The following is a 22,500-nucleotide window of genomic DNA, read 5'->3' as shown; positions in this document are numbered from 1 at the left end:
ACACACACAGACTGACTCACCCAATGCATCACCTCCGGTCTGTCTTTTTCTTTTCTCAGGATCTCAAACATCACCATGGAGACGGCAGTGGAGGCCAAGCTGGGGTCAAAGGTCACAGGGGGTGTGGCCACACTAATCGAGTCCTGCCTCTGTCCGAGCGGATATGCCGGACTGTCCTGTCAGGTGACTGCTGTGATGTCATCGCTGCGTCGCCGACGCTACGTTCCCTGCCTGTCCCACTCTGTCTCTCCGAGCTGACCCGTCTGCTCGTCTGTCTGCAGGACTGCGCCGCCGGTTTCTTCCGCCAGCCGCTGTCAGAGTTGACTCCGGCCACTCGTAGGTCGTTGTTTGTGCGGCCGTGTGTCCCCTGCCGCTGCAGCAACCACAGCCAGAGTTGCGACGTGGAGACGGGGGCGTGTCGGGTAACAGGCTAGCCGCGAGCACATCGCTAACACACCACTAGCACACTGCTAACACTGTTAGCGCACCATCTAACACACCGTTGTATAATGTTGTCACCATGACGCTCACCAAGTCGTGCTAACCAAGAACCCTCTTCACCCTCCACAGGACTGCCAGCATCACACCAGTGGGCGGAGCTGCGAGCTCTGTGCCCCAGGGCATTATGGGAACGTCAGCGGCTCCATCAGTGACTGTTCGCCGTGTGCCTGCCCCATGCAGGACAACAGGTAGCACTGCAGGCTAGCAGCCACTTGACTCCCAGCTGACTGCTGTAGCTTCTGACCTCTCACTGTGTGTGTGTTCGTGCGTGTGTGTGTGTGTGTGTGCAGCTTCAGCCCCACCTGCGTGTCAGAGGGGCTTGTGGGAGATTTCCGCTGCACGGCCTGCCAGCCGGGCTACGAGGGCCGCTACTGTGAGAGGTAAGTAGCTCCGCCCCCTCTGGCAGTCATCTGACTTCTCCCACCTCCTCTGATTGACTGGACTGGCCCACAGGTGTTCGTCAGGTCACTACGGCGCCCCCTCCCTGCCAGGCGGGCGCTGCCAGCCGTGCGGCTGCAGTGGGCAGGGCTCCGTGTGGGCGGGGCCGACATGCCACCCCGTGAGTGGCCAATGCCAGTGCAGGGCGGGCTTTTCAGGCCGGTCATGTGACCAGTGCGAGCACAGACACGTCCTGCAGGATGGAGACTGTCTGTGTGAGTAGCAGGACACGCCCACCACCACCCTGGCCACACCCCAACTGTGAGGTCAGCTGACCTGAATGAGTGTGTGTATGTGTGTGTCTGTGTGTGTGTGTTTGGTGTGTGTTTGTGCTTGTGTGTGTGTGTCTCCAGCGTGTGATGACGAGTGCAGCGGCCCCCTGCTGGATGACCTGGACCTCCTGGACCAGCACTTCCTGTCCATCAACCTGAGCGCCGTCAACGCCGCCTCCTACCGCCATTTGCTGCTGCTGGAGGCCCGAAGCAGAGAGCTGAAGGTACCAGGACACTGCCCCTGCTGGTCAGGAGGAACGCTGCACCCTGCTGCTCAGGAGGGTGAACTGTACCCTGTTGGTCAGCAGGGGACGCTGCCTCCTGCTGCTCAAGAGTCTCTCTACCAGGTGACACTTCTTCCTGGTGTTTGTGTGCAGGAGGCGTGGTCAGGAAACGGCTCCGTGGCTGTGGGTGTGGTCAATGCGGAGGAGGAGCTCAGTCGGCTGACCCTTGACCTTGACGCTGCGCTGCAGCAGGTGAGCAATTGTTGTTAACCTGAAGTCTAGCCACACACGCACGTAGCTTTCTTTGCATTAAAGCTAAAGGACGTGCTAAGCTAATAGAACACAGACACTGACACACAGTGAGTTTTAGCGTTGCTGCTAGTGAAGGAGCTAGCTTGTGGAAGAAGGTCGTGACCTCGCTGCCTCTCGATTGGCCAGGTATCCCGTTTGTCTGAGCGGCTGGAGGAAGTGGGCGTGTCCAGCGTTTCCCAGGGTTCCCTGCTGCTGCGGAACATCAGCGTCCTTCAGGACAACATCCAGAGTAAACAACAACAACAACAACAACAACAACAACAACAGCAAATGTGATGTCCAAGCCAGGTCCTTTTTTAAAAATGCGGCGTCTCTTCTGATTGGTTCCAGTGCTCCAACGGGAGGCGGGGTCTCTGAACCAGACCACCCAGGAGGAGCTCAGCTCGGCCAATCAGACGCTGCTGTTGAAGGAGGTGGCTACTGCCGTGGAAGCCATGGGCGCTGTTGACCTGGCCGCCACCCGCGCGGCAGCCAATCAGGAGTCCAGGTGTGTGTCACAAAGTCACGTGACCTCTCTCATCATCCGATTGGCCGCTGACCGCTGCCTCCCTCTCTCCTCTCGCTCGCCTGCCCCCTCAGCCTGGCCCAGTCCCTCCTCCGCTCTGTGCACGCCCACTTCTTGTTGGAGCAGCCGGCCGCAGATAAGCTCCGCCCCCTTGCTGCCTCCCTCGCCGCGGCCGAGCAAGCGCTGGGGCAGCTGCTCGCCAAACTGGGCGCCGCCACGCAGTGCAACAACCGCACACACGCGCTGCTGGAGGACACGCACAATCTGCTGCACACCTTTCAGGTGACCACATGCACACGCACACACACACACACACACACACACACATACTCTGACGGCGACAACACTAACGATGATGTTTTGTGTGTCAGTCGGTCCATCACAACGTGAGTGGCGGCACTTCGGCTGTGAACGCCGACCTGGAGGCGGGGCAACTGCTGCTGGCTGACGCCCTCAACCTGGTGGAGGAGCTGACCAATGGCAGCGCTGTATGACACACACACACACACATACACACACTGACAAACACACACACACACCCTCAGCCAGGTGCTGAGTGCCTCCTGCTGTCCTGCAGGTGGAGCTGTTGGCAGCCCAGGTGGAGCAGTGGCGCCCCCTGCTGAGGAAACAGGTGGATGGTCTGGTTGTGGGGCTGAAGCTGACCGACGCCTTGGAGAGGGTTTACCGAGCAGAACGCCACGCCCACTTGCTGCAGAGCCACGCCCACTCCCTGCACAGGTAGGCCTAGTGTTGGTGGAGGTGCCACCCGGTGGCGGGAACCTGCACTGCAGTGTCTTCACCGCCCATCGTGTCTCCCTCAACAGCTCGCTGTCGTCGGTGTGCAACCTGTCTCACAACGGCAGCCGATTGGTCGAGATGGACGATGACATCATCAAGCAGGTGGACTCCGCCCAGCAGGAGGCGTCGGTCGCCCGACTCTCTGCCTCCCTCGCTCTCAACATGGTGCGTTGGACTACGAGTGCAGACACCGGCCAAACCAATCAGGAACAATTCTTCACTTCTGTGTGTGTGTGTGTGTGTTTCAGACTGTCCAATCAGAGGGCTCCTTGTCAGAGGAGGGTGGGACCAAGCTGAACATCAGCCGAGCTGTTTGGGTGCAAAGTCGACAAGTCAACCAGACAGCTGAAGGTCAGTTGGGAGGCGGAGTAAGTGGGTGGAGCAAGGGGTGGGTGGAATCTGAGTGGGTGGGGTCAGGGTTGGGTGGAGTCAGTGGGTGATGATAGTGGTCACTCTGTGCCTCTTCCTTCAGAGCTGCTGCTCAACATCTCGGCCGCCGCAAGGAGAGTGGGTGTGGCCAAAGACGGCGTGCACAACCTCACTGTCCTCCTGCATCGGCCAATCACAGCCCTGCGCCACATGACCAATGGTGAGTCGGCAGCCGCCTCAGGCCCCGCCTACACGTGTGGGATTAGTGGTGTGACTTCACAGACACACAACTTGGTTCTTCTAACGTGAGCATGTTTGCATGTGTGTGTGTGTGTGTGTGTGTGTGTGTGTCAGCCTCCTCTGCCGCGCTGCACAAAGCTCAGTCCCAGGCTGCAAAAGCGAGGTCCAGCCTGCAGGAGGCGCTGCAGCGGCTGCACAGACTGGACCAGCAGCTGCAGGATTCTTCTTCTGTGGTGGAGGAGACCAGCAGCTCAGTGAGGGACACCAACCAGCTGGTGACCCACGTGACCTCAGCAAGTGGGTGGAGCTTCTGGTCCGCCATCCGTCTGTCACCCCGGCCAAGGGCTCCCCTTCGCTCCTGACACTTCCTTTCTCTCCACACTCAGCCAATGAGGCGCGGCGCAAGCTGGAGGAGGCGGAGCGTCGCACAGAGCGCCTCCTGGAGCGCGTGGAGCCGCTGAGCATGCTGGGAGAAACGCTGAGCAGGAACCTGACAGACATCAGAGACCTGATCAACCAGGCCCGGCGCCAAGCTGCCTCGGTACACACACACACACACAGTAACACACACACACACACACAGGTCAGAGTGCTGATGTGGTGATGTCATCAGATCAAGGTGGCAGTGGCGGCTGAGCGGCGCTGCGTACGATCCTTCCGACCCCAGAGCGACTCCAGCAACTGGAACAGCGTCAGTGTGACAGTGAGGACCAGCAAGAAACACAACCTGCTCTTCTACCTGGGCAGCAACACAACGGTAACGCAACAGTAACACAAACACACAAGCTGCCCATTACCTGAGCAGCACCACGACGCCAACACAACCACACAACACTACCACAATGCTAACACAACCACACCACTCAGCCAATCAGTGTCAGTCTGCTGGTGTTTGTGGGCGGGAACCCAGTGGCCAATCAGCAGGAGTTCTGAGGCGACGCTTCCTGTTCTGCGCAGGTGGACTTCCTGGCAGTGGAGGTGCATGATGGGAAGGCGTCCCTGCTGTGGGACCTGGGCTCTGGCAGCACCAGGCTGGACTTCCCCCACCTGGACGTCAGCACCAATCAGTGGACCAGGATCAACGCCACCAGGTAGGCCACACCCCCTCACCTCCCTCACACCACCTCAGGGAAACAGGGCGCCAGTGCCACCAGCGTGTCCTCTTCTGATAATATCACAGGCTCGGGGCCCTGGCCTACCTGTCGGTCCAGCGGCTGGAGGCGGAGTCAGGCCCCGCCCCCTCAGTGTGGGCGTGGTCTCCCGGAGCAGCCCGAGTCCTGGACGTGGACCGCAACACCTGGATCCACATCGGAGGCCTGAGGACCGGCAGCCAGGTAGCAGCTGCACCACCGGGTGTCAGGGGTCAGGGGTCGCCTGATGCTCACACTGTGTGTGTGTGTGTGTGTGTGTGTGTGTGTGTGTGTGTGTGTGTGTGTGTGTGTGTGTGTGTGTCAGGGCCCCGCCGTCCTGCGCTCCTCCACCTTCCAGGGCTGCCTAGGCGAAGCCTCATTGGACGAGAGGAACATCGGCCTGTGGAGCTACGACAGCAGGGAGGGCGAGTGCGGGGGCTGCTTCAGCAGGTGACGCAACAACAACACAACAACACAACATCATCAACAACACAACGACATCACCAACCACCTGGCCGTGTTTGGCCGTCTCCCCCTCACTGTAGCCCCCAGGTGGAGGAGACGTCCTTCCACTTCGATGGATCTGGGTTCTCATTGGTCCAGAAGTCTCTGAGAGCCACCTCCACCTCCGTCGTGCTGCTGTTCAAGACACTGTCGCCGGGCGGATTACTGCTGTACCTGGCCTCCAACAACACTGTGAGACAACCCGACAACACCCCCAAACTACACCCCAACAACACCCTCACACCGCTGTAACACTTTGAGTCACCTGACCACCTGAGCACAACCACCGCCTGCTTTTTGCAGAGGGACTTCCTGTCCATGGAGCTGGTGGAGGGGCGGGTCCGCCTGACCTTTGACCTCGGCTCAGGCGCCCTGATCCTCACGTCCAACAGGAAGTACAACACCGGCGTCTGGTACAAGATCACGCTGCAGCGGAACAAACGCAAAGGTAGCCCCACCCCCTCGCTGCAGGGACCGGCGAGCTAAGCTAAGCTAAACTGAGCTAAAATAAACTAAGCTGCGGCTGTGCGTTTCAGGGTACCTGTCCATCATGGCTGCCGACCAGTCCTCGCAGAAGGAGGTGTTGGAGGCGGAGTCTCCTGGCTCCGCCTCCGACCTGAACCGCTCCGACCTCGACCCCATTTACATTGGAGGACTTCCTGCCTCCCGACCAATCAGGTGAGTCTGCCGCAGAGGGCCGCGCTGTGATGTCACCGCACCTGCCTGTATTACTGTCTAACTGTCAGACTGTAACTGCCCACCTGTCTGACCGTCTACCTGTCTGACTGTCTACCTGTCTGACTCCCCACCTGTCTGACCTGCCAGGCGACAGGTGATTTCCAGGTCGTACGTCGGCTGCATCAAGAACGTGGAGATCGCTCGTTCCAACTTTGACCTGCTGAGAGACGCCTTCGGGGTCCGCAAGGGCTGCGTGCTGGAGGTCTCTCTCTCTCTCTCTCTCTCTCTCTCTCTCTCTCACACACGCGCGCACACACACACACACACACACACACCCACACACACAGTGACACAGTAACATGAAAACATTTCCTCAGGGTGTTTCTCAGTCACTACACTACTAGGATAAAACAGGAAGTGATGTGGGCATGTTTGTGGGGGGGTGTATCCTCCCCTCCTGGCTGACCGGCGCCCCCTGCTGTCTCCTCAGGCCGTCCGCAGCGTGTCCCTGCTGTCTCCCGGCTTCCTGCAGCTGCCGCTGCGCTCCCTGGGTCCGGAGGCGGAGCTTCTGCTCTCCTTCACCACCAACAACCAATCAGGGGTTCTCTTGGCCGTGCTGGGCGACCAGCGACACGACAGACAGGTGAGATGGAGACGGGCGGCCAGGTGTCGGCCTCTGATTGGCTGACTGACTGACGTGTTGTTCTTTTGGCCTGCTGCAGCGCCTCCTGGTGGTGCACCTGTCCTCGGGGGCAGTGGAGGCGGAGCTTGGCGAGGTGGGCGGGGCCACGCAGACGCTCACTGTGATGAAAGCTGACGGAGGATCTTTTGGAGACGGAATCAAACACTCCGTCATCATCAGCCTCCACAAGAAGTGAGTGTCACCCTGGCAACCTGTCTCACCCCACATCTCACCCTCCTGTCTCACCCCCGTGCCTCACCACATGTCTCACCATGCGTCTCACCCCACCTGCCCCAGGTCTGTGTCTCTGCAGGTGGACGAGGGACACAGGAAGTCAGTGTCTCTGCCGCCCGGCGGCTCTTCTCATTGGTCCAAAGCCTCATTCTTCATTGGAGGGCTTCCAAAGGAGGAGGAGTCTCGTCTGCCAATCAAACTGCAGAAATCCTCGGGGTCGTTCAGAGGCTGCATCCAGTACCTAGTGGTTGGAGGAGTGTAAGCCACACACACACACACACATGCACACAGACACACACATGCACACAACTCTCTCTGATTGGTCGTCGACTTTCACCTCAGGATCATCGACCTATCAGGAGCTGAGAGGTACAAAGGGGCGGAGCTCGACAGCTGCCTCCTGGAGGACAGAGACAAGGGGGCAGTGCTTCCCGACGACCAGGATGTAGAACCGACCAATGGTCCGTCCAGTTTGTCCATGGCCCCACCCACCCACCTGAGCGCCCTGACACCCGGAGCCCTGACGGTGATCACATTGATTTATTGATTATTGGAAACTGATGATGGGTGAGGTAGCGAGGCAACGCCTCGCACCCTAAATGAGCGCGTGCCGTTAGCTTAGCACGCTCTATTGGCTTAACACCTTCTGTTACCTTAACGCTAAGAAAGTGCGATGAAAGCAGCTAACAGCTACTGTAAAACTCTGTGTGTGTGTGTGTGTGTGTGTGTGTGTGTGTGTGTGGTTCCAGTGTGTGTCGGAGGCGGAGCCAACCTTGCTCCCGTCAGCGGTTCAGTTTGGTTCGTCCAGACACAGTCATATGACCTTCGTCATCAACCCCAACACTGTCAGAAGAAGGTGGGCGGGCCTTAAGCAGGAAGAAGCAGTTCTTCTTCCCCTGGTGGCTGGCTGGCTGACAGGTGTTTGTGTGTGTGTGTGTGTCAGTGTGTCGGTCAGGTTGTGGGTTCGAAGCCGGGCCCTGGATGGAGTCCTCCTTCTCCTCGCCGACTCTAAGCTGATGGACCTGGTGGTGGTGCGGCTGGGGGCGGGCAGAGTGTGGCTGTCAGCTGACCTGGGCCGAGGCCCTGCCTCCGTCACCTCCCCTGTCGCCATCAACGACGGCCAGTGGCATCATGTGAGTGTGAGACGGCTCTCAGCATGACGTATGAAAAGCATCAAGAGCTGCCGTCTCTTTGATGTGAACAAACAGAGTCGGTTCCTCATTGGGAGCCGTTTGGTTTTTTTGTTTTTTCTCTGTGGTCAGGTGACCGCCGAGGTCGCCCGCCGCTCTCTCTCACTGGCCGTGGACGAGTCGGCACCGGTGGCGACGGCGGCGCTGAGGGGGAACCAGCTGGACGTGGACAAACGTTTGTACCTGGGAGGGCTGCCTGCCAATCACAGCACCCGCAGACTCAACGTAATGACGTCACAGCCACCACCACCAATCACAGCGCATAGGCTCTTACACTGCCTCACCGCTAGCTCCGCCCCCTTGTCCTCCCCCCCGCAGGTCAGCAGCAGCTTCCCCGGCTGCGTCCGCTCCCTCAGTCTTAACGGCGCTGCCCTGGACCTGCAAAGCCCCGCCTCCCGCCATGATGTCACTTCCTGCTTCTCCCGTGACCAGGCAGGGAGTTACTTCAACGGCAGCGGATTCGCCGTCCTCAGTGAGTTCCGACCAGGGAGTGTCGTGGAACATGCGCGACTGCTCAGCTTAGCGCCTTCTATTAGCTTAGCATTAAAGCTAAGGGAAGGCTATGGAAGCAGATAGCAGGTACACAAAAACCCACTGTGTGTGTGTGTGTGTGTGTGTGTGTGTGTGTGTGTGTGTGTGTCTCAGTGCACGGCGGCTACAAGGTGGGCTCCGACGTCTCGGTGTCTTTGGAGTTCCGGACCAGCCAATCAGAGGCCGTCATCCTGGGGGTCAGCAGCGCCAAGGTGGACGCCATCGGCCTGGAAATGACCTCCGGACAGGTATCAGTGTGTGTGTGTGTGTGTGTGTGTGTGTGTGTGTGTGTGTGTGTGTGTGTGTGTGGTTCTTCTATTAGCTTAGCATTAAAGCAGGTAGCCAGCTATGCTAAAACTCACTCTGTGTATGTGTGTGTGTGTGTGTGTGTGTGTGTGTGTGTGTGTGTGTGTGTGTGTGTGTGCGTGCGCGTGCATGTGCTCTCCCTCCACTCACCACCAGGTGGCGTTCAACGTGAACAATGGGGCGGGCCGAGTGTCGGTGAGGTCTCACGGTGCACTGCTGTGCGACGGGCGCTGGCACCACCTGGTGGCCAGGAAGACCAAGCACTCACTGACGCTGAGCGTGGACGGCCGCAGCTACAGCGTGCTCAACCCTTACCCACAATCCACCTCTGCCGAGACCAACAACCCCGTCTACCTGGGTGGCTTTCCAGGTGAGAGTTGGGCCGCGGGGTGGAGCGACATACCTGGAAGAGTCTGACTCACACTAACCTGTCTCTCTCTCCCCCTCCCTGTCTCTCTCTCCCCCTCCCTGTCTCTCTCTCCCCCTCCCTGTCTCTCTCTCTCCCTGCCTGTCTCTCTCTACCTGCCTGTCACTCTCTCCCCCTCCCTGTCTCTCTCTCCCCCTCCCTGTCTCTCTCTACCTGCCTGTCACTCTCTCCCCCTCCCTGTCTCTCTCTCTCCCTGCCTGTCTCTCTCTCTGCCTGCCTGTCTCTCTCTCCACCTGCTTGTCTCTCTCTCCCCCTCTGCCTGTCTCTCTCTCCACCTGCTTGTCTCTCTCTCTCCCTGCCTGTCTCTCTCTCCCCCTCCCTGTCTCTCTCTCCCCCTCTGCCTGTCTCTCCAGGCGGCGTCAAGCAAAACTGCCTGTCGTCCTCCTCCAGGTTCAGAGGTTGCCTGAGGAACCTTCAGCTCATCAAGTCTCACCTGACGGACCACCTGGACCTAAGCTCCGCCCACTTCCTGCTGGGCGTGACCCCTAACACGTGTCCCGACGCTGTGATTGGCTGAAGAAGGTGGCGCCGTGTTGGAAAACATCCCTTTATTGTTGTTGTTTGACACTTTGGTTTGTTTCATCACAAAATTAATAATAAAAAGAAATTCTGCGGCTGAAATGTTTTAATTTCATGAAATCAACAAATTATTTCTCACTCCAAGCAGCCAATAAAGCCGTGAGCAAAATTCCTTTATTTCAGCGGAGCAGCCGAGGACGAAGTTCAGAGAGGGAAGTATCAGGGGGTGTGGCCTGTGTGCCATGTGACACTTGTGGGTGTGGCCTACGTGTGTGTGTGTGTGTGTGTGCACTGGTGGGAGTGGGCTGAGTGTCACATGACATGAGCACGGATCAATCAATCAATAAATCAATAAATCAATGAGTGAGTGAATGAACAGGAAAAGGAGAAACACAAGACGACCTCAGCAGGTTCTGATGCATTCTGGGTAAATCTGCAACCTGCCGACTTATCTATCGGAGCTAAACATCCAGTCGGCTACAGGTCAGGTGACCTCCCGTGTGTCATGTGACCTGAGCAGGGAGGCAGGAAGCTGTTAGGGTTAGGGTGAGTCTCTGCAGCGCCCCCTGGTGTCCACCTCGCTCGTTTGGGCAACTTAAAGGGATATTTCACTATTTTCCAGGAAGCAGTCCCGGCCCGTGTGCTAAGCTAGCAAGCAATTAACTGTTTGTTCTTGCTTCAAGCTTGACGGCGCCCTCTGGTGTCAGGAGGACTTTGTCTATCAGGAGGCTACTTTTTAAAGTGAATCAAACTTTATCTTTAAATCTCCAACATCTAAATAAGAACAAAACACAAAAAAGAAAACTTTCATTTACAGCATTCAGATGAGAAAAACTGTGAAATATCCCTTAAACTCGCGCATGTGTGCGTGTGTGTGTGTGTGTGTGCGTGCGTGCGTGCGTGTGCTCCTCAGTTCGGCAGGTGTCCTGTAGGTGTCACTGCTGGCTCTACTTTCTAAACTAGGGCTCCTGCAGCAGAAGCAGCAGCAGCTTCACTCCTGTAACACACAGAAGACAACAGTGAGTGTGTGTGTGAGTGTGTGTGTGTGTGTGTGTGTGTGTCTTTGTGTGAACTTGCGCTTTCACACACGTGTGTACTGAGCCACACAGTTTGTTCCCAAATGGAATTTCATCCACATGCAGCTTCACACTTTACTGGTTACAGAACCTTCACGTGCCTCCAGTGGCAATTAGGGAAGCAGCCTGTTAGCGTAGCACAGTGTTAGTATAGCATTGCGTTAGCCTGCTGAGTGACCTGTAACCCGTGTGTGTGTGTGTGTGTATGAGTATATGTGATTGAAGTGGTGTTTTACTGGTTGTACTAGGGTGTTACTGGCTGAACTGGTGTGTTACTGGTTGTACTGGGGTGTTACTGGCTGAACTGGTGTGTTACTGGTTGCAATGGTGTGTTACTGGTTGTACCAGGGTGTTACTAGCTGAACTGGTGTGTTACTGGTTGTACTGGTGTATTACTAGTTGTACTGGTGTGTTACTGGCTGAACTGGTGTGTTACTGGTGTGTTACTGGTTGTACTAGGGTGTTACTGGTTGCAATGGTGTGTTACTGGTTGTACTAGGGTGTTACTGGTTGCAATAGTGTGTTACTGGTTGTACTAGGGTGTTAATGGCTGAACTGGTGTGTTACTGGTGTGTTACTGGTTGTACTGGTGTGTTACTAGTTGTACTGGTGTGTTACTGGCTGAACTGGTGTGTTACTGGCTGAACTGGTGTGTTACTGGTTGCACTGGTTTGTAACTGGTTAATCCGGTGTGATACCGTGTCAGCCAATCAGCAACATGCACTCAAACGGAAAATCTGCATCCCGTTTGCCAACACCAAAACATGCAGCGTGTTGTGTTGCCAGCTGGGGAGAGCGAGGGGGCGGAGCCTGGGTTACCTGTGATGTCACTAATCAGTCATATGACCAGAAGCCACCTCAGTGTCTTTGTGGACGACCACACGCGTGACGGCCAGCTCGGGATGCTCCCGGCACGCCTCACTGAGCGCCGCCGCCACGGCCTTGAGAGAGACACCAGGGTCAGACATGGCGCCCCCGTCTGGCCATCTGGTGTGTCACCACTGTACTGACCCTGCTGCTGGTTTGACTGGCTTGACTGGTTCACCACACCTGCCCTGCTCTAATTGATCAGGAAGGGACAGAAGGTGTGTGTCTGTGTGTGTGTGTGTGTGTGTGTGTGTCTGTGTGTGTGTGTGTGGTTCTTCTACTGGACAGCTGTTTCCATAGCCTCAGTTGGCTTTAACGTTAAGAAAATGCTCTGGTAGCAGATAGCAGCTGCGCTAAAACTCACTCTGTGTGTGTGTTTGTGTGTGTGTGTGTGTGTGTGTGTGTACACGCTACCTGATCATTATCCATTTCTGTGTCTCCAGAAATCACGATTCTCTTCTCAATTCTGGTCTCTGAAAATCCTCCTTTGAGCATCTGTGAGAGGAAACACAGAGGATCACCTGGGTGATGATGTCATTAAGGGGGGCGGGGCAGAGGGAGGGGAGCTGGGGGAGCTGCTAACCTTGGTTATGTGTGTGGTGGTGTGTGTGCTGGACGTCTCTGAGGTGAAGGTCTGAGAGCTGAGCAGCAGCCCAGCAGGCGGCTCCACACGGCTCTGCAACACACACACACACACACGCACACGCACACGCACACACACACAGTGAGCTTTAGCATAGCTGGCCAGCTTAGCCTCCCTTAGCTTTGATGCTAAGCTAATAGAAGGTGCTCGGGCAGTGCACTGAGGTATGGTGGGGTGGGCGTGGCTTCTCACCCCTGGTGCCTCGTAGGTCAGAGTCTTCCTCACCACTGGAACCTGCAGCAACAGGAAACAGCTGTCAGTCAACACAATCAACACAACAACACAATCAACACAATCAACACAACAACACAATCAACACAATCAGCAGGAGCAGTGAGGGGCGGGGCTCAGGGCTGAGGGGCAGGTCAAGGGTGACGCCACATGTTTAACTCCTGGATGTTACCTCAGCTTCATCATCATCATCATCATCACCACTCTGGTCAGAGGGCGTCTGATTGGTCGCGAGGCTGGTGGAGGGGCGGGGGCAGGCAGGCCACGCCCCCTCGTCCTCGTCAGAGTCTGATTGGTCTGCCTGGTGAGGCAGACTGCTAGCCTCCGGGCTAACCTGGCTGTCTCCGTCGTTAGCACTAGCACTAGCTCGGCTAGCGTTAGCTCGGCTAGCGTTAGCTCGGCTAGCGCTGGGCGAACTCTGGGACTGTCGGACGGCGGCGTCTGTGGCCTCGTCCACCGCCACCCGCGCCACCACACTGATGGCGTCTTCGCTAGCGTCGCTAGCATCGTCCTCGCTGTCGCTGACGTCATCGTCATCATCATCATCATCATCATCGTCATCGCCGTTTTTAGCCTGCAGCTCATCAGCCCAGCCCTCTGTGACATCATCATCAGCATGCATCATGCAGGCCCCCGGCGGTGGGGGTGGGGGGTTGGTGGGAGGCGTGGATACCTGAGGCTCGTCACCAATTGGCTGCTGCTGTTGCTGGTCACATGGTTCCGTGGTCAGGTAGACTGTCTCCACCTTCTCCGACGTCTGCAGCACACGAGCGAGAGAGCGAGAGAGCGAGAGAGAGCAGAGGGAGGTGTGAAAGGGGGCGGGGCCTTGTTCTTCTCATTAATTGTTGTCAGTTGCAATTGCGGCTAACGGTCAGCGGGTGGCGCCTGCCTGTCTGCGAGCACCTTGAGCAGGTGGTGGTCTCGCCAGGGCTGCTGCTCCTGTGCAGATCTGAGCAGAGCCGTCAGCTCGGGAGACATTTCATCCAGGGGGGGTTTGGGCTGCACACACACACACACACACGCGGAAGCGTAAGCGTACACACACACGCGCTCGCGCACACACACACACACACACACACAGGTTAAAGGACGCACAAAGTCTGAACTAGGCCATACTGTGAAAGCCAGACTAGAGCCATGCAGGGGGGCGTGGCCAAACAGTCAGATCAGTGGGGGTCATTCGGGGTCATTCGCCAGGTGTCAGACAGGAAGCTGAAGGTGTGTGAAGGTCAATGACCCATGATGGGACCATCGGAGGAGGCAGGTCCTTCAGTGGTGGGCGGAGCTCTGAGGTCACCTGTCGTGAAACCAGTTGAAACCAGCAGGGGGAAGCAGTGGAAGGGGAGGAAGTGAGGAGCAGGAGCTCCACGCTGCTCCCTGCTGGACACTCGGCTCACTGCAGCCTTTTTCAGAGGGTGGGGCTCCACCCACAACACAACCCTGCCACAGGTGGTTGTGTGTTGCTCTCTGTCAATCAAACCCCTGAGGCCACTCAGCTTGACTACGGCCAACACCGACATCCTCACTTTAAAATGAACCTGCTTCCTGGCCCCGCCCCCTTTTGGGGCTCCGCCTACCACCTGTTGACGCCTGTCAGACTGTTTCAACAACTTTTCAATGATTTGATCATTCCTGCTCCAACAGGAAGTGGGAGGAGGAAACGCTGTGTCACTACTTCCTGTTTGGACCACGCTGACAGGAGTGAAAGGCCAGTGGGCGGGGCTAGAGCCACATGTGGGTGGAACCAGCAGCAGGCTCTTCTGGACTGAATGTGTCACATGACTGATTGAGTGCAAGGCCCCGCCCACAATTCCATCAGCCAGTCGGCATACCACAGTGGGCGACACCCTGCTTCTCAGGTGACCCAACGGAGGGGTGGGGCTTAGGCACAGCCCGACCAGCGTCCCGATGACATCACAGACACCCGCATCACGACTTCCCAATGCCACAGTGACGTCACGGCCGAGGCTCTGCCCCACGATTGGCCGAGGGGAAGCTTGGTCTGCAGTGACTCCGCCCCCCTGGAGTGCACAGGTGAGCAACATCAAGCACAGCGAAAAGACGAAGCGGTCAGGGGAGGAGCTTCCATGACGCGGTCTATGATTACTACTACTACTGCTACTACTGCTACTGCTACCTCTACTACTCGTACTGCTTCTACGATGACTACTACCACTACTATTACGACTACTACTTCTACTCCTACGTGTTCTACCACTACTTCTACTACTACTTTGACTACTTCTACTACGACTACTACTACTTCAACTATGACTGATTGGCCGAGAGGAATCTCGGTCTGCCGCGACTCCGCCCTCCTGGGACGCGCAGGTGAGCCCAGCGAAAAAAGACGTGGTGGTCGGGGGTGGAGCTTCCTCAGCTCGGCCAACCAATCAGGGGCCATGCTGAGCTGCCAGTGTAGACCAGCAGGGGGCAGCGTGTGGAGGAACTTCACCTCTTCAGCCTCCAGCGGTTCGATCATTGGGGAGTCGTCCAGCCGCCGCAGGGGGGACGCGGCCAGGCGCTTGTCCCACTCGGTGAGCCCTCCGGCCCCCCCGGCCCCTCCCTCCAGGAAAGAGCGCCGCAGGGCGCTGATGCTGCTACCAGGCTGCGGCTCCGCCTCCTCCGGACTCCCCAGCGTCTCCTGCAGGTGCAAAAAACCACAAGTCTGTTCTTCTACTACGATCACTACTATTAATACTTCTACCACAACCACTACTGCTACTGCTAATACTACGTCTACTACTACTTCGACTACTACTGCTACAACAAACACTACTTCTACTTCTACCAATAACAATAACTTTGACTACTTCTACTACGAGCACTCTTATGATTACTTCTACTATGACTACTACTACCTCTACTACTACTCCTACTACTACGATTACTACGACTTCTACTTCTATATCTACTACGACTACTAGTACTACTACTACAAGAACAATATTGGAGCAGCGTGACTGTCTCACCTGGGTTTCATCCTGATCAGACAGACAAGATTAGAGACAGACAGGAAGAGAGACAGACAGGAAACCTGGTTACAGTTGCAGGTGAGACTTCCTGTATACAGCATTGTGCACGTGAGGTGGTGCTGGGGGGGGGCATGGCCTAACCTCAGACATCGTCAGGTCTCCGTCCAACGTCACCTCTGTCTACAACATGGAAAGAGAGATGCATTAGATGGGTGAGATTGGATGAGACAGGTTAGATGGGTGAGACAGAGTTAGATGGGTGAGACAGGTTAGATGGGTGAGATGGGTGTGTGAGGTTAGACAGGTTTGATACCTTGGTGTCCTGTCTGTGGTGGGTGGGAGGGCTCTGCTGAGAAACCACCACCCCAATGGCCTCTTCCTCCTCCTCCTGCTCCACCTCCTGCAACATCAGCACCTGCTCCACCTCCTGCTCCAGCTCCACCTCCTGCTCCAGCTCCACCTCCTGCTCCGCCTCCTGCTCCTGCTCTGCCTCCAGCAAGATCTGCACCTGCTCCTCTGCAACACCAGACGCCATCGGACAAGGAGGTAAGATTGTAACCCTGCGCTGTGATTGGCTGAAATAGCTCCGTCCTGTACCTGGCTCTTCAGTCCTCTTCTCAGGTGTTATGATGGTGATGAGGTCACTGGTGGCCATGTATTTTGATGCGTTGTACAGCCCTGCCCCCATATCTACAAACACACACACACACACACACACACACACACACACAGACACACACACACACACACACACAATTTTGTTGGTTATATGGACAGAAAATGCGTGTTGCTTTAGCCAATGAGCTTGGAGCATGCAAGGAAGCTAGGCCAATCAGCCAATCAGCAGTTAGAACTGCGGTAAAACCAGGGTCTTAGAGCATCCACACCACTTCAGTCAAAGCTAATGATGCTAACAACACCAGTTGCTAGGCCAGCAGGAAGTCAGGAAGAAGCTAAAGTAAAATAAAGAAGTAAAATGAGTCAGACTTTCTCACCAATGAGCAGTGCAAAAAGAGGCGGGACTAGATGGACTGCTGCCCACGATGTGAATATCGGCCAATCGAAGAAAAGATTGAGCATGTTCAGTGAAGCTGACTGGTTTCCTCCCCCTGATCATGTGACAGGATGCAGATCTGACCACATGATCGACAAAAACACAACATTCATTGTGGCTGATTCCAGGTGCACATCTCTCTCCAGCCAATCATAGTGCAGCATTTACTGAGAGCGTGAAGGAAAGCATTCAGAGCCAATCACATTGCAGCTCTTTCCTGTGCTAGGACAGGAGGAGGCAGCAGGGGGCGTGAGCGCTACCTGTCTGAGGACTGCCGTTGGTTTGGGCGGGGGGTGCGATGGCAGGAGAGCCGCTCAGAGAGGGTATGGCCCTCGCAGCTAAGGACCAATCAAAGGCTCTGGTTACATATAGGAACCAAACAACTTGTCAAATCACAGAAACCCCCAATGGCACTGGTGCATCTGTTACTGTTACATGTGTTACTGTGACACGTGTTACTTTTACACCTGTTACTGGTGGACCTCTTACTAGTGGATCTGCTACTGATGGATCTACTAATTGTAAATCTGTGACTGGTACATCTGTTACTGGTGGAACTGCTACTGGTGGGTTTTTGTTACTGGTGGTTCGGTCACTGGTACATCTGTTACTGTTACCTATGATACCGGTGGATCTGTTACTGGTAGTTTTGCTACAGTTACATCTGTTACTGGTGATTCTGTCAATGGTGGTTCTGTTACTTTTACGTCTGTCAGTGATACACCTGTCAGTGCTGGATTGGTTAGTGTTACTGGTGGTTCTGTTACTGATGGATCTGTTACTGGTGATTCTGTTACTGGTGGATCTGTTCCTGTTACTGCTGGTTCTGTTACTGTTAGATCTATTACGAGTGCATCTGTTACTGTTACATCTATTACTGGTGGATCCGCTACAGAGGCCCACCACGTGTTCAGAGGTCTGGTCTGTGGCTGGCCCGGGGGCCCCTGCAGGACCAGGAGCGGGCGATCAGGGGTCGTTACCTCCGTCCAGGCTTCGGCTCAGCATGCTCCTCTTACTGATGCATCGTGGGAAACTGGGTGCAGGTCTGGAGATCTGAGCACTGGCCCTGCGGCTTTGGATCTGGGTGCGGCCACTGTAGCGGAACTTGGAGCCCAGAGTCAGTAACTTCTTTGCCGTCTCCTCTGGAGTCATCAGCCTGGAGGGGGCGCCAAAGACAAACCACGTTGTTCCTGTTGTCCTTGTTGTTGTTGTTGGGTTTCTGACCAGTTTATTGGCCGTGGCAGCAGGAAGCCTCGTACCTGAGCAGCACCGTCACTTGACAACATACTCTCATAGCTCGCTGGCATGGCTAGCATTCAGGTGACCCACCTGAAGAAGGAGTGGTGCTCCACGCACACCTTCCACAGTCGCTTGGCCGCTCGGTGGTTCAGCAGCTTGAAACCGATGGTGGATTCAAACTGGTCAAACTGGGAATGGGCAGAGAGTCACAGTGGTCAGACTGAGACGACATCAGGCTGGAACTGGTCTTAGTGGTCCATCCAGAAGGTGGTGCCGTCAAAATGTGGCACCCAGTGGAGGGCCTGTCTGAAACCCTTTTTCTTCTTCGGTGGTGTCTCACCTCCCCTGGACGGATTTTGATGTAGAAGTTGTTCCGCTTGTAGGAGATCTTCAGGATCTTTGGCCATGAGAACCTGTTGATCCTCAGTCGGTCTCTGTAGACCAGCAGGCCGCTGCTGCACACGCCCAGTGTGATAGCCACGCCCTCTGAGTCCTGCCCACACACACACACACACACACACACACACACACACACACGGACACGCCCCAGAATCAGTCAAAGCCCGTTACCAGTAGAAAATCAATGACAGAGTGGAAAAACCACTACAGTCACCCTGGGGCGCGTGCACACACACACACACACACACACACACTGACAGGGACAGGAAGTGGCCATCAGGCAGTGAGACCTTGGCGTGATGGAGGTCGACGCCGTACATGGAGAGCTTCTTCACGTTCTCCAGGAAGTTCATCTCAGCCTCGGCCGGCGTCATCCCTCTGAGCAGAAAACAACCAATCAATCAGCATCAAACAGCCCTGGCTGACTGGGTCACCACCGGGGGAAGCCACCACAGCCGTGTCTCCTCAGGGGCCCAACCTGTAGGTCCGGTGCAGCTCCACGATCTTGTCCTGCATCTCCCGGGTCTGGTGGGGGGCAAAGCTCAGCTCACTGATGTAGTCTGACCCTGCCTCCTCTGAGAGTGAGACAGGTCAGAGAGGGAGAGGGACAGGTCAGATAGAAAGATGGGTCAGAGAGAGAGACACACACAGGGAGAGAGACATGTCACAGAGAGAGATAGAAACAGCAAGGGAGAGAGACGGGTCGGAGAGAGAAAGAGACAGGTCACAGGGAGAAAGAAAGAGATTGGTCAGAGAGAGAGCAAGGCGGGGAGAGAGAGAGAGAGAGAGAGAGAGAGAGTGAGAGGTCGGGCAGTACCGGGGTCGTGGTCTCCGAGCTCTGATTGGACGGTGTAGGAGCCCAGGATGGTGTGGGTGGTGAAGGAGCAGGGCAGGCGACCTGACACGATGTCCTGCCTCAGCTGCAGACACAGGAAGTACCTGTCCAGGGAGAGGCCACACCCACTTCAGGAGGGGATGGCAAGAGGGCGAGGGGGTGGGAGGGCTGTCAGGTGGAGAATCTACCGTGTGATGTCCTCGGACAGCTGGACCGGGTTTGGAGGGTAGAACTTGACGTTGAAGGAGAAGTTCCAGGGGACACCTGGAGAACAGCAGAGAGACAGACAGACAGACAGGTCAGAGAGAGAGACAGGTGACCACCTCCCCCGGCCCACCTGACAGCAAGTGGGCGGAGCTACACACCTCTGACCTGTTTCTTCATCTCCTTGGCTGGATCCAACCAGTTCTGAGACACGGGCAGAGAGACAGACGGGTCAGACAGACAGTCAGTCAGTCAGTCAGACAGTCAGTCAGACAGATAGGTACCTGGTTGTTGTCGCTGTCTCTGAAGCTCAGGGAGAAGTAGTCTTTCTCCAGCAGGTTGACATGCTCACAAACCTTCTCAAACAGCAGCAAACCTCTGGAACGCTTCTGCACACACACACACACACACACACACACACACACACACACACACACACACAGTGTGTCTTCACGATGTCCCCCACCTGTCTGTCTGTCTTTCTGCTTGTCTCACCTCCAGGGTACAGGTGAACAGGCTGCCATCCAGCAGCGCCACCTTGGCCTGCATGGTCCTAAAGCTCAGCGGGTTCCTGGCGGGAGAGGGTGAGACACGGCTGCAGGACGACAGGTGACTGGCGGAGTCTTCAGCCCACGGCCGCGCCTCCCCTCCCTGAGAGAGAGAGAGAGAGAAAGAGAGAGAGAGAGAGAGAGAGAGAGAGAGAGATGGACAGACATAGAGAGGGAGAGAGAGAGAGAGAGAGAGAGAGAGAGAAAGAGCGACAGTCAGACAGGGAGTGATGTCATCGCACCCAACAAAGTGACTTAAAAAGGTTGTTTCCGACAGGAAATGTTCACCAATCTCTTTTTGTGAATTTTACTTCCCTGTGATATTCATCTAAAGGTCTTCATGTTCATTGTTTGTTATGTACAAAAATTAAAGGTCAATAAGAATTTAAAAAAAAAGTTGTTCCTTGTCACCTGTTTGGGTGTGGAGTGGGCGGCGGCCTCTGGGACGGAGTGGTCTGGTTCACCTGGCTCTGTCGTCATGGCGATGGACCTGCGGACGCAGCACACTGATGATGTCATCATGCCCCACCCCCTCCTTCCAGATGTCAGCTCAGTGGGGGAGGGGCCAGATAATCTGGAGTAATCTGCTGCGACCAGGATGAGGATGATGCTGATGTGGGTCAGAGGAACCACTTGAACCAGCAAAACCAGTTTAACCAGTAAAACCAGCAAAACCAGTTTAACCAGTAGAAGAAGTGGAACCAGTAGAACCAGTTCAACCAGTAAAAGAGTGACAACACACCAAAAACATGTTAAAAACGTTCATCCTATACGAATCTCTGATTCCGCAAATAGCTGTGTGCTAGCATTTTCTCACTCCTTGCTTCTGTTGTTGTCGTTGTTTTTGTTGTTAGTTTAGCATGATGACCTGATGCTAAAGGAAATGACGCTCACGCTTCCTTGGGCGGAGCAGAAGGGGACTGGATGGATTGACGGGCCTCTTGTGAGGGGCCACAAAGCCCAGTACTGCTAGTACTAGCAACACAACCCTGTGCCCTGACACCAGGTGACAGCAACATCACCACCAGTCTGCATTCTACCTGCAGATACCTGCTAAAACAGATGGGGTGAGTGGGACTAGTGTTCTATTCTTGCAGGCCGCCGCCAGGGGGCAGACGGCTGTTTTGGAGAGCTGATCGATAAATCATCCACTCGCTGATTATCGATCAAACCTCGTGCCGACGGAGCCGCGGTCTTCTTCGGTGGTGCAGTGCTTTATTGATGAGTGATGACGAGTTTCCTGATCCACTCGGTTAGTTTGATCGCATGTCACGTGAGTTAATTTAATCGAAATCACTTTTTGCTTGATTTTAATTTAGTCATTTCAAAAAATATATATATCTGCAGAGTAAAGCTCTGCAACACCGACACACAACACAGACGCACAGGCACAGCAGGACAGTGAACAGCAGCAGCAGCAGCAGCAGCCGACTGCAGCAGGAAACACCCCGCCGCAACACACACACACACACACACACACACACACACTCAGTCACTCAGTGCAGCCAGCACTGTGATGACGTGGTCAGCATCGTTCCGGAAGATCATTATTTTTTAAATTCTAGTTATTCTTCTTCTTCTTCTTCTTGTTATTATTATTATTATTATTATTATTATCATCATTATCAGTGTTATCACCGTCCCGCATCCCGCATCCCGCATCGTTACCTGTCCTCGCGCAGGACGTCCGCCTCTCCTCCGCTGACCGACGCGTCTTTCACGTCCTCCGTTAAAACGAACGCACGCATGGCGGCGGCGCAACTGTGACGTCACGACGCTTAGAGCGTCAGCAGATGTGTTGCCTCTTTTCTATGGTTATTGTTTTGCTTTTAACCGTCACAGACCCCCCTCCACCCCCCACCCCCGCCCTACCCCACCCCAGCTCCACCCTCAGCGTTTTAAAAAAAACCTTTGGTGTTTTTAACGTCTGACCAATACTGCGCATGTCCTCTGTGTCTGCGTGCGCGCGTGTACGTGCGTGCGTGCGTGCGTGCGTGCGTACTCACCAGCGAATGAATAGGCGGAGTTATCGATGAGCAGAGAGAAGCAAAGAAAGAAAGAAAGAGAGAGAGAGAGAACATCGCGTTACAATTGACAGGCGTTGATGCGTGAACACACTCACACACACACGCACGCACACTCACACACACACACACACACACACACACACACACACACACACACACACACGCATATCTAACTGCATGTGTCTTCCTCTTGAATAATAGAATAAATTAAATAAAGTGGTAGAGCAGGAGGAGTCAGAGGGTGGGGATGGGGAAGGGTGGTGGAAGGGGTTAAGGCGGGGTCGGAGGGGGGAGAAGGAGGAGAGGAGAAGGAGGGAGATGAAGGGGGACCGACAGGAAGGGGCGTGGTTACCTGTCTCCAGGTGCTGCTGCTGAGGATGAAGACGTTGCTCCACCGTCTCTCTCTCTCTCTCTCTCGCCCAGTGTGCTGTCTGTCTGTCTGTCCACTCGGATTAGTAATCTGGACCTTCAGGCCCCGCCCACTTAATCCCAGCGCAGGCCCCTGGCAACAGCTGTCTGTGCCGTGGGATTGTGGGATATGT

General features: G+C 55.5%; 2 protein-coding genes across 9 annotated transcripts in view; one reads left to right on the top strand and one right to left on the bottom strand.

The window, feature by feature from the left end:
- The window catches only part of lama1 (laminin, alpha 1), an 18,370-nt gene extending 8,408 nt beyond the window's left edge, over positions 1-9,962 (top strand). Inside the window, exons 29-64 of the mRNA XM_076049006.1 lie at positions 60-183; positions 282-422; positions 571-689; positions 792-881; positions 955-1,154; positions 1,293-1,435; positions 1,589-1,687; positions 1,874-1,976; positions 2,078-2,234; positions 2,327-2,534; positions 2,624-2,740; positions 2,830-2,990; positions 3,077-3,215; positions 3,299-3,401; positions 3,523-3,639; positions 3,774-3,956; positions 4,046-4,200; positions 4,273-4,416; positions 4,617-4,750; positions 4,840-4,993; positions 5,115-5,239; positions 5,335-5,485; positions 5,597-5,741; positions 5,830-5,971; positions 6,119-6,233; positions 6,462-6,614; positions 6,694-6,845; positions 6,951-7,145; positions 7,230-7,413; positions 7,637-7,743; positions 7,831-8,020; positions 8,150-8,302; positions 8,396-8,549; positions 8,723-8,856; positions 9,071-9,284; positions 9,695-9,962. Coding sequence (XP_075905121.1) covers positions 60-183; positions 282-422; positions 571-689; positions 792-881; positions 955-1,154; positions 1,293-1,435; positions 1,589-1,687; positions 1,874-1,976; positions 2,078-2,234; positions 2,327-2,534; positions 2,624-2,740; positions 2,830-2,990; positions 3,077-3,215; positions 3,299-3,401; positions 3,523-3,639; positions 3,774-3,956; positions 4,046-4,200; positions 4,273-4,416; positions 4,617-4,750; positions 4,840-4,993; positions 5,115-5,239; positions 5,335-5,485; positions 5,597-5,741; positions 5,830-5,971; positions 6,119-6,233; positions 6,462-6,614; positions 6,694-6,845; positions 6,951-7,145; positions 7,230-7,413; positions 7,637-7,743; positions 7,831-8,020; positions 8,150-8,302; positions 8,396-8,549; positions 8,723-8,856; positions 9,071-9,284; positions 9,695-9,858 — 5,269 coding nt within the window. The 3' untranslated portion in view covers positions 9,859-9,962. The remainder of the gene's footprint in view (positions 1-59; positions 184-281; positions 423-570; positions 690-791; positions 882-954; positions 1,155-1,292; positions 1,436-1,588; positions 1,688-1,873; positions 1,977-2,077; positions 2,235-2,326; positions 2,535-2,623; positions 2,741-2,829; positions 2,991-3,076; positions 3,216-3,298; positions 3,402-3,522; positions 3,640-3,773; positions 3,957-4,045; positions 4,201-4,272; positions 4,417-4,616; positions 4,751-4,839; positions 4,994-5,114; positions 5,240-5,334; positions 5,486-5,596; positions 5,742-5,829; positions 5,972-6,118; positions 6,234-6,461; positions 6,615-6,693; positions 6,846-6,950; positions 7,146-7,229; positions 7,414-7,636; positions 7,744-7,830; positions 8,021-8,149; positions 8,303-8,395; positions 8,550-8,722; positions 8,857-9,070; positions 9,285-9,694) is intronic.
- A 451-nt stretch (positions 9,963-10,413) lies between these two features.
- On the bottom strand, positions 10,414-21,716 carry LOC142903413 (protein 4.1-like). 8 transcript variants are annotated; one of them, XM_076048999.1, is made up of 27 exons: positions 21,600-21,716; positions 20,343-20,421; positions 19,879-20,034; positions 19,668-19,772; positions 19,545-19,587; positions 19,368-19,443; positions 19,162-19,283; positions 18,823-18,919; positions 18,635-18,722; positions 18,286-18,438; positions 18,036-18,133; positions 17,687-17,862; positions 16,967-17,044; positions 16,250-16,342; positions 16,113-16,168; positions 15,966-16,076; positions 15,794-15,832; positions 15,650-15,661; positions 15,133-15,321; positions 14,510-14,698; positions 13,581-13,676; positions 13,351-13,434; positions 12,639-12,680; positions 12,387-12,479; positions 12,218-12,298; positions 11,756-11,877; positions 10,414-10,857 (listed from the first exon to the last, which is right to left on the bottom strand). In XM_076048999.1, exons 1-26 carry the CDS (start codon positions 21,677-21,679, stop codon positions 11,767-11,769), a joined length of 2,547 nt encoding a protein of 848 aa, XP_075905114.1. In that variant the 5' UTR covers positions 21,680-21,716; the 3' UTR covers positions 10,414-10,857; positions 11,756-11,766. The 8 variants fall into 8 exon arrangements, with proteins under 8 accessions (XP_075905114.1, XP_075905112.1, XP_075905116.1 ...); XM_076048997.1 differs by having other exon boundaries at positions 15,966-16,168; positions 21,600-21,715; XM_076049001.1 differs by lacking the exon at positions 13,581-13,676 and having other exon boundaries at positions 15,966-16,168.
- Between the last annotated feature and the right edge of the window lie 784 nt (positions 21,717-22,500).

This window comes from Nelusetta ayraudi, unplaced genomic scaffold (assembly GCF_046127955.1).
Source record: "Nelusetta ayraudi isolate G7.1 ecotype Tasmania unplaced genomic scaffold, CSIRO-AGI_Nayr_v1 ptg000110l, whole genome shotgun sequence".
Classification (NCBI taxonomy): Eukaryota; Metazoa; Chordata; class Actinopteri; order Tetraodontiformes; family Monacanthidae; genus Nelusetta; species Nelusetta ayraudi.
The sequence above is the reverse complement of the archived record's forward strand: the minus strand, read 5'-3'. Positions and strand labels throughout refer to the sequence as shown.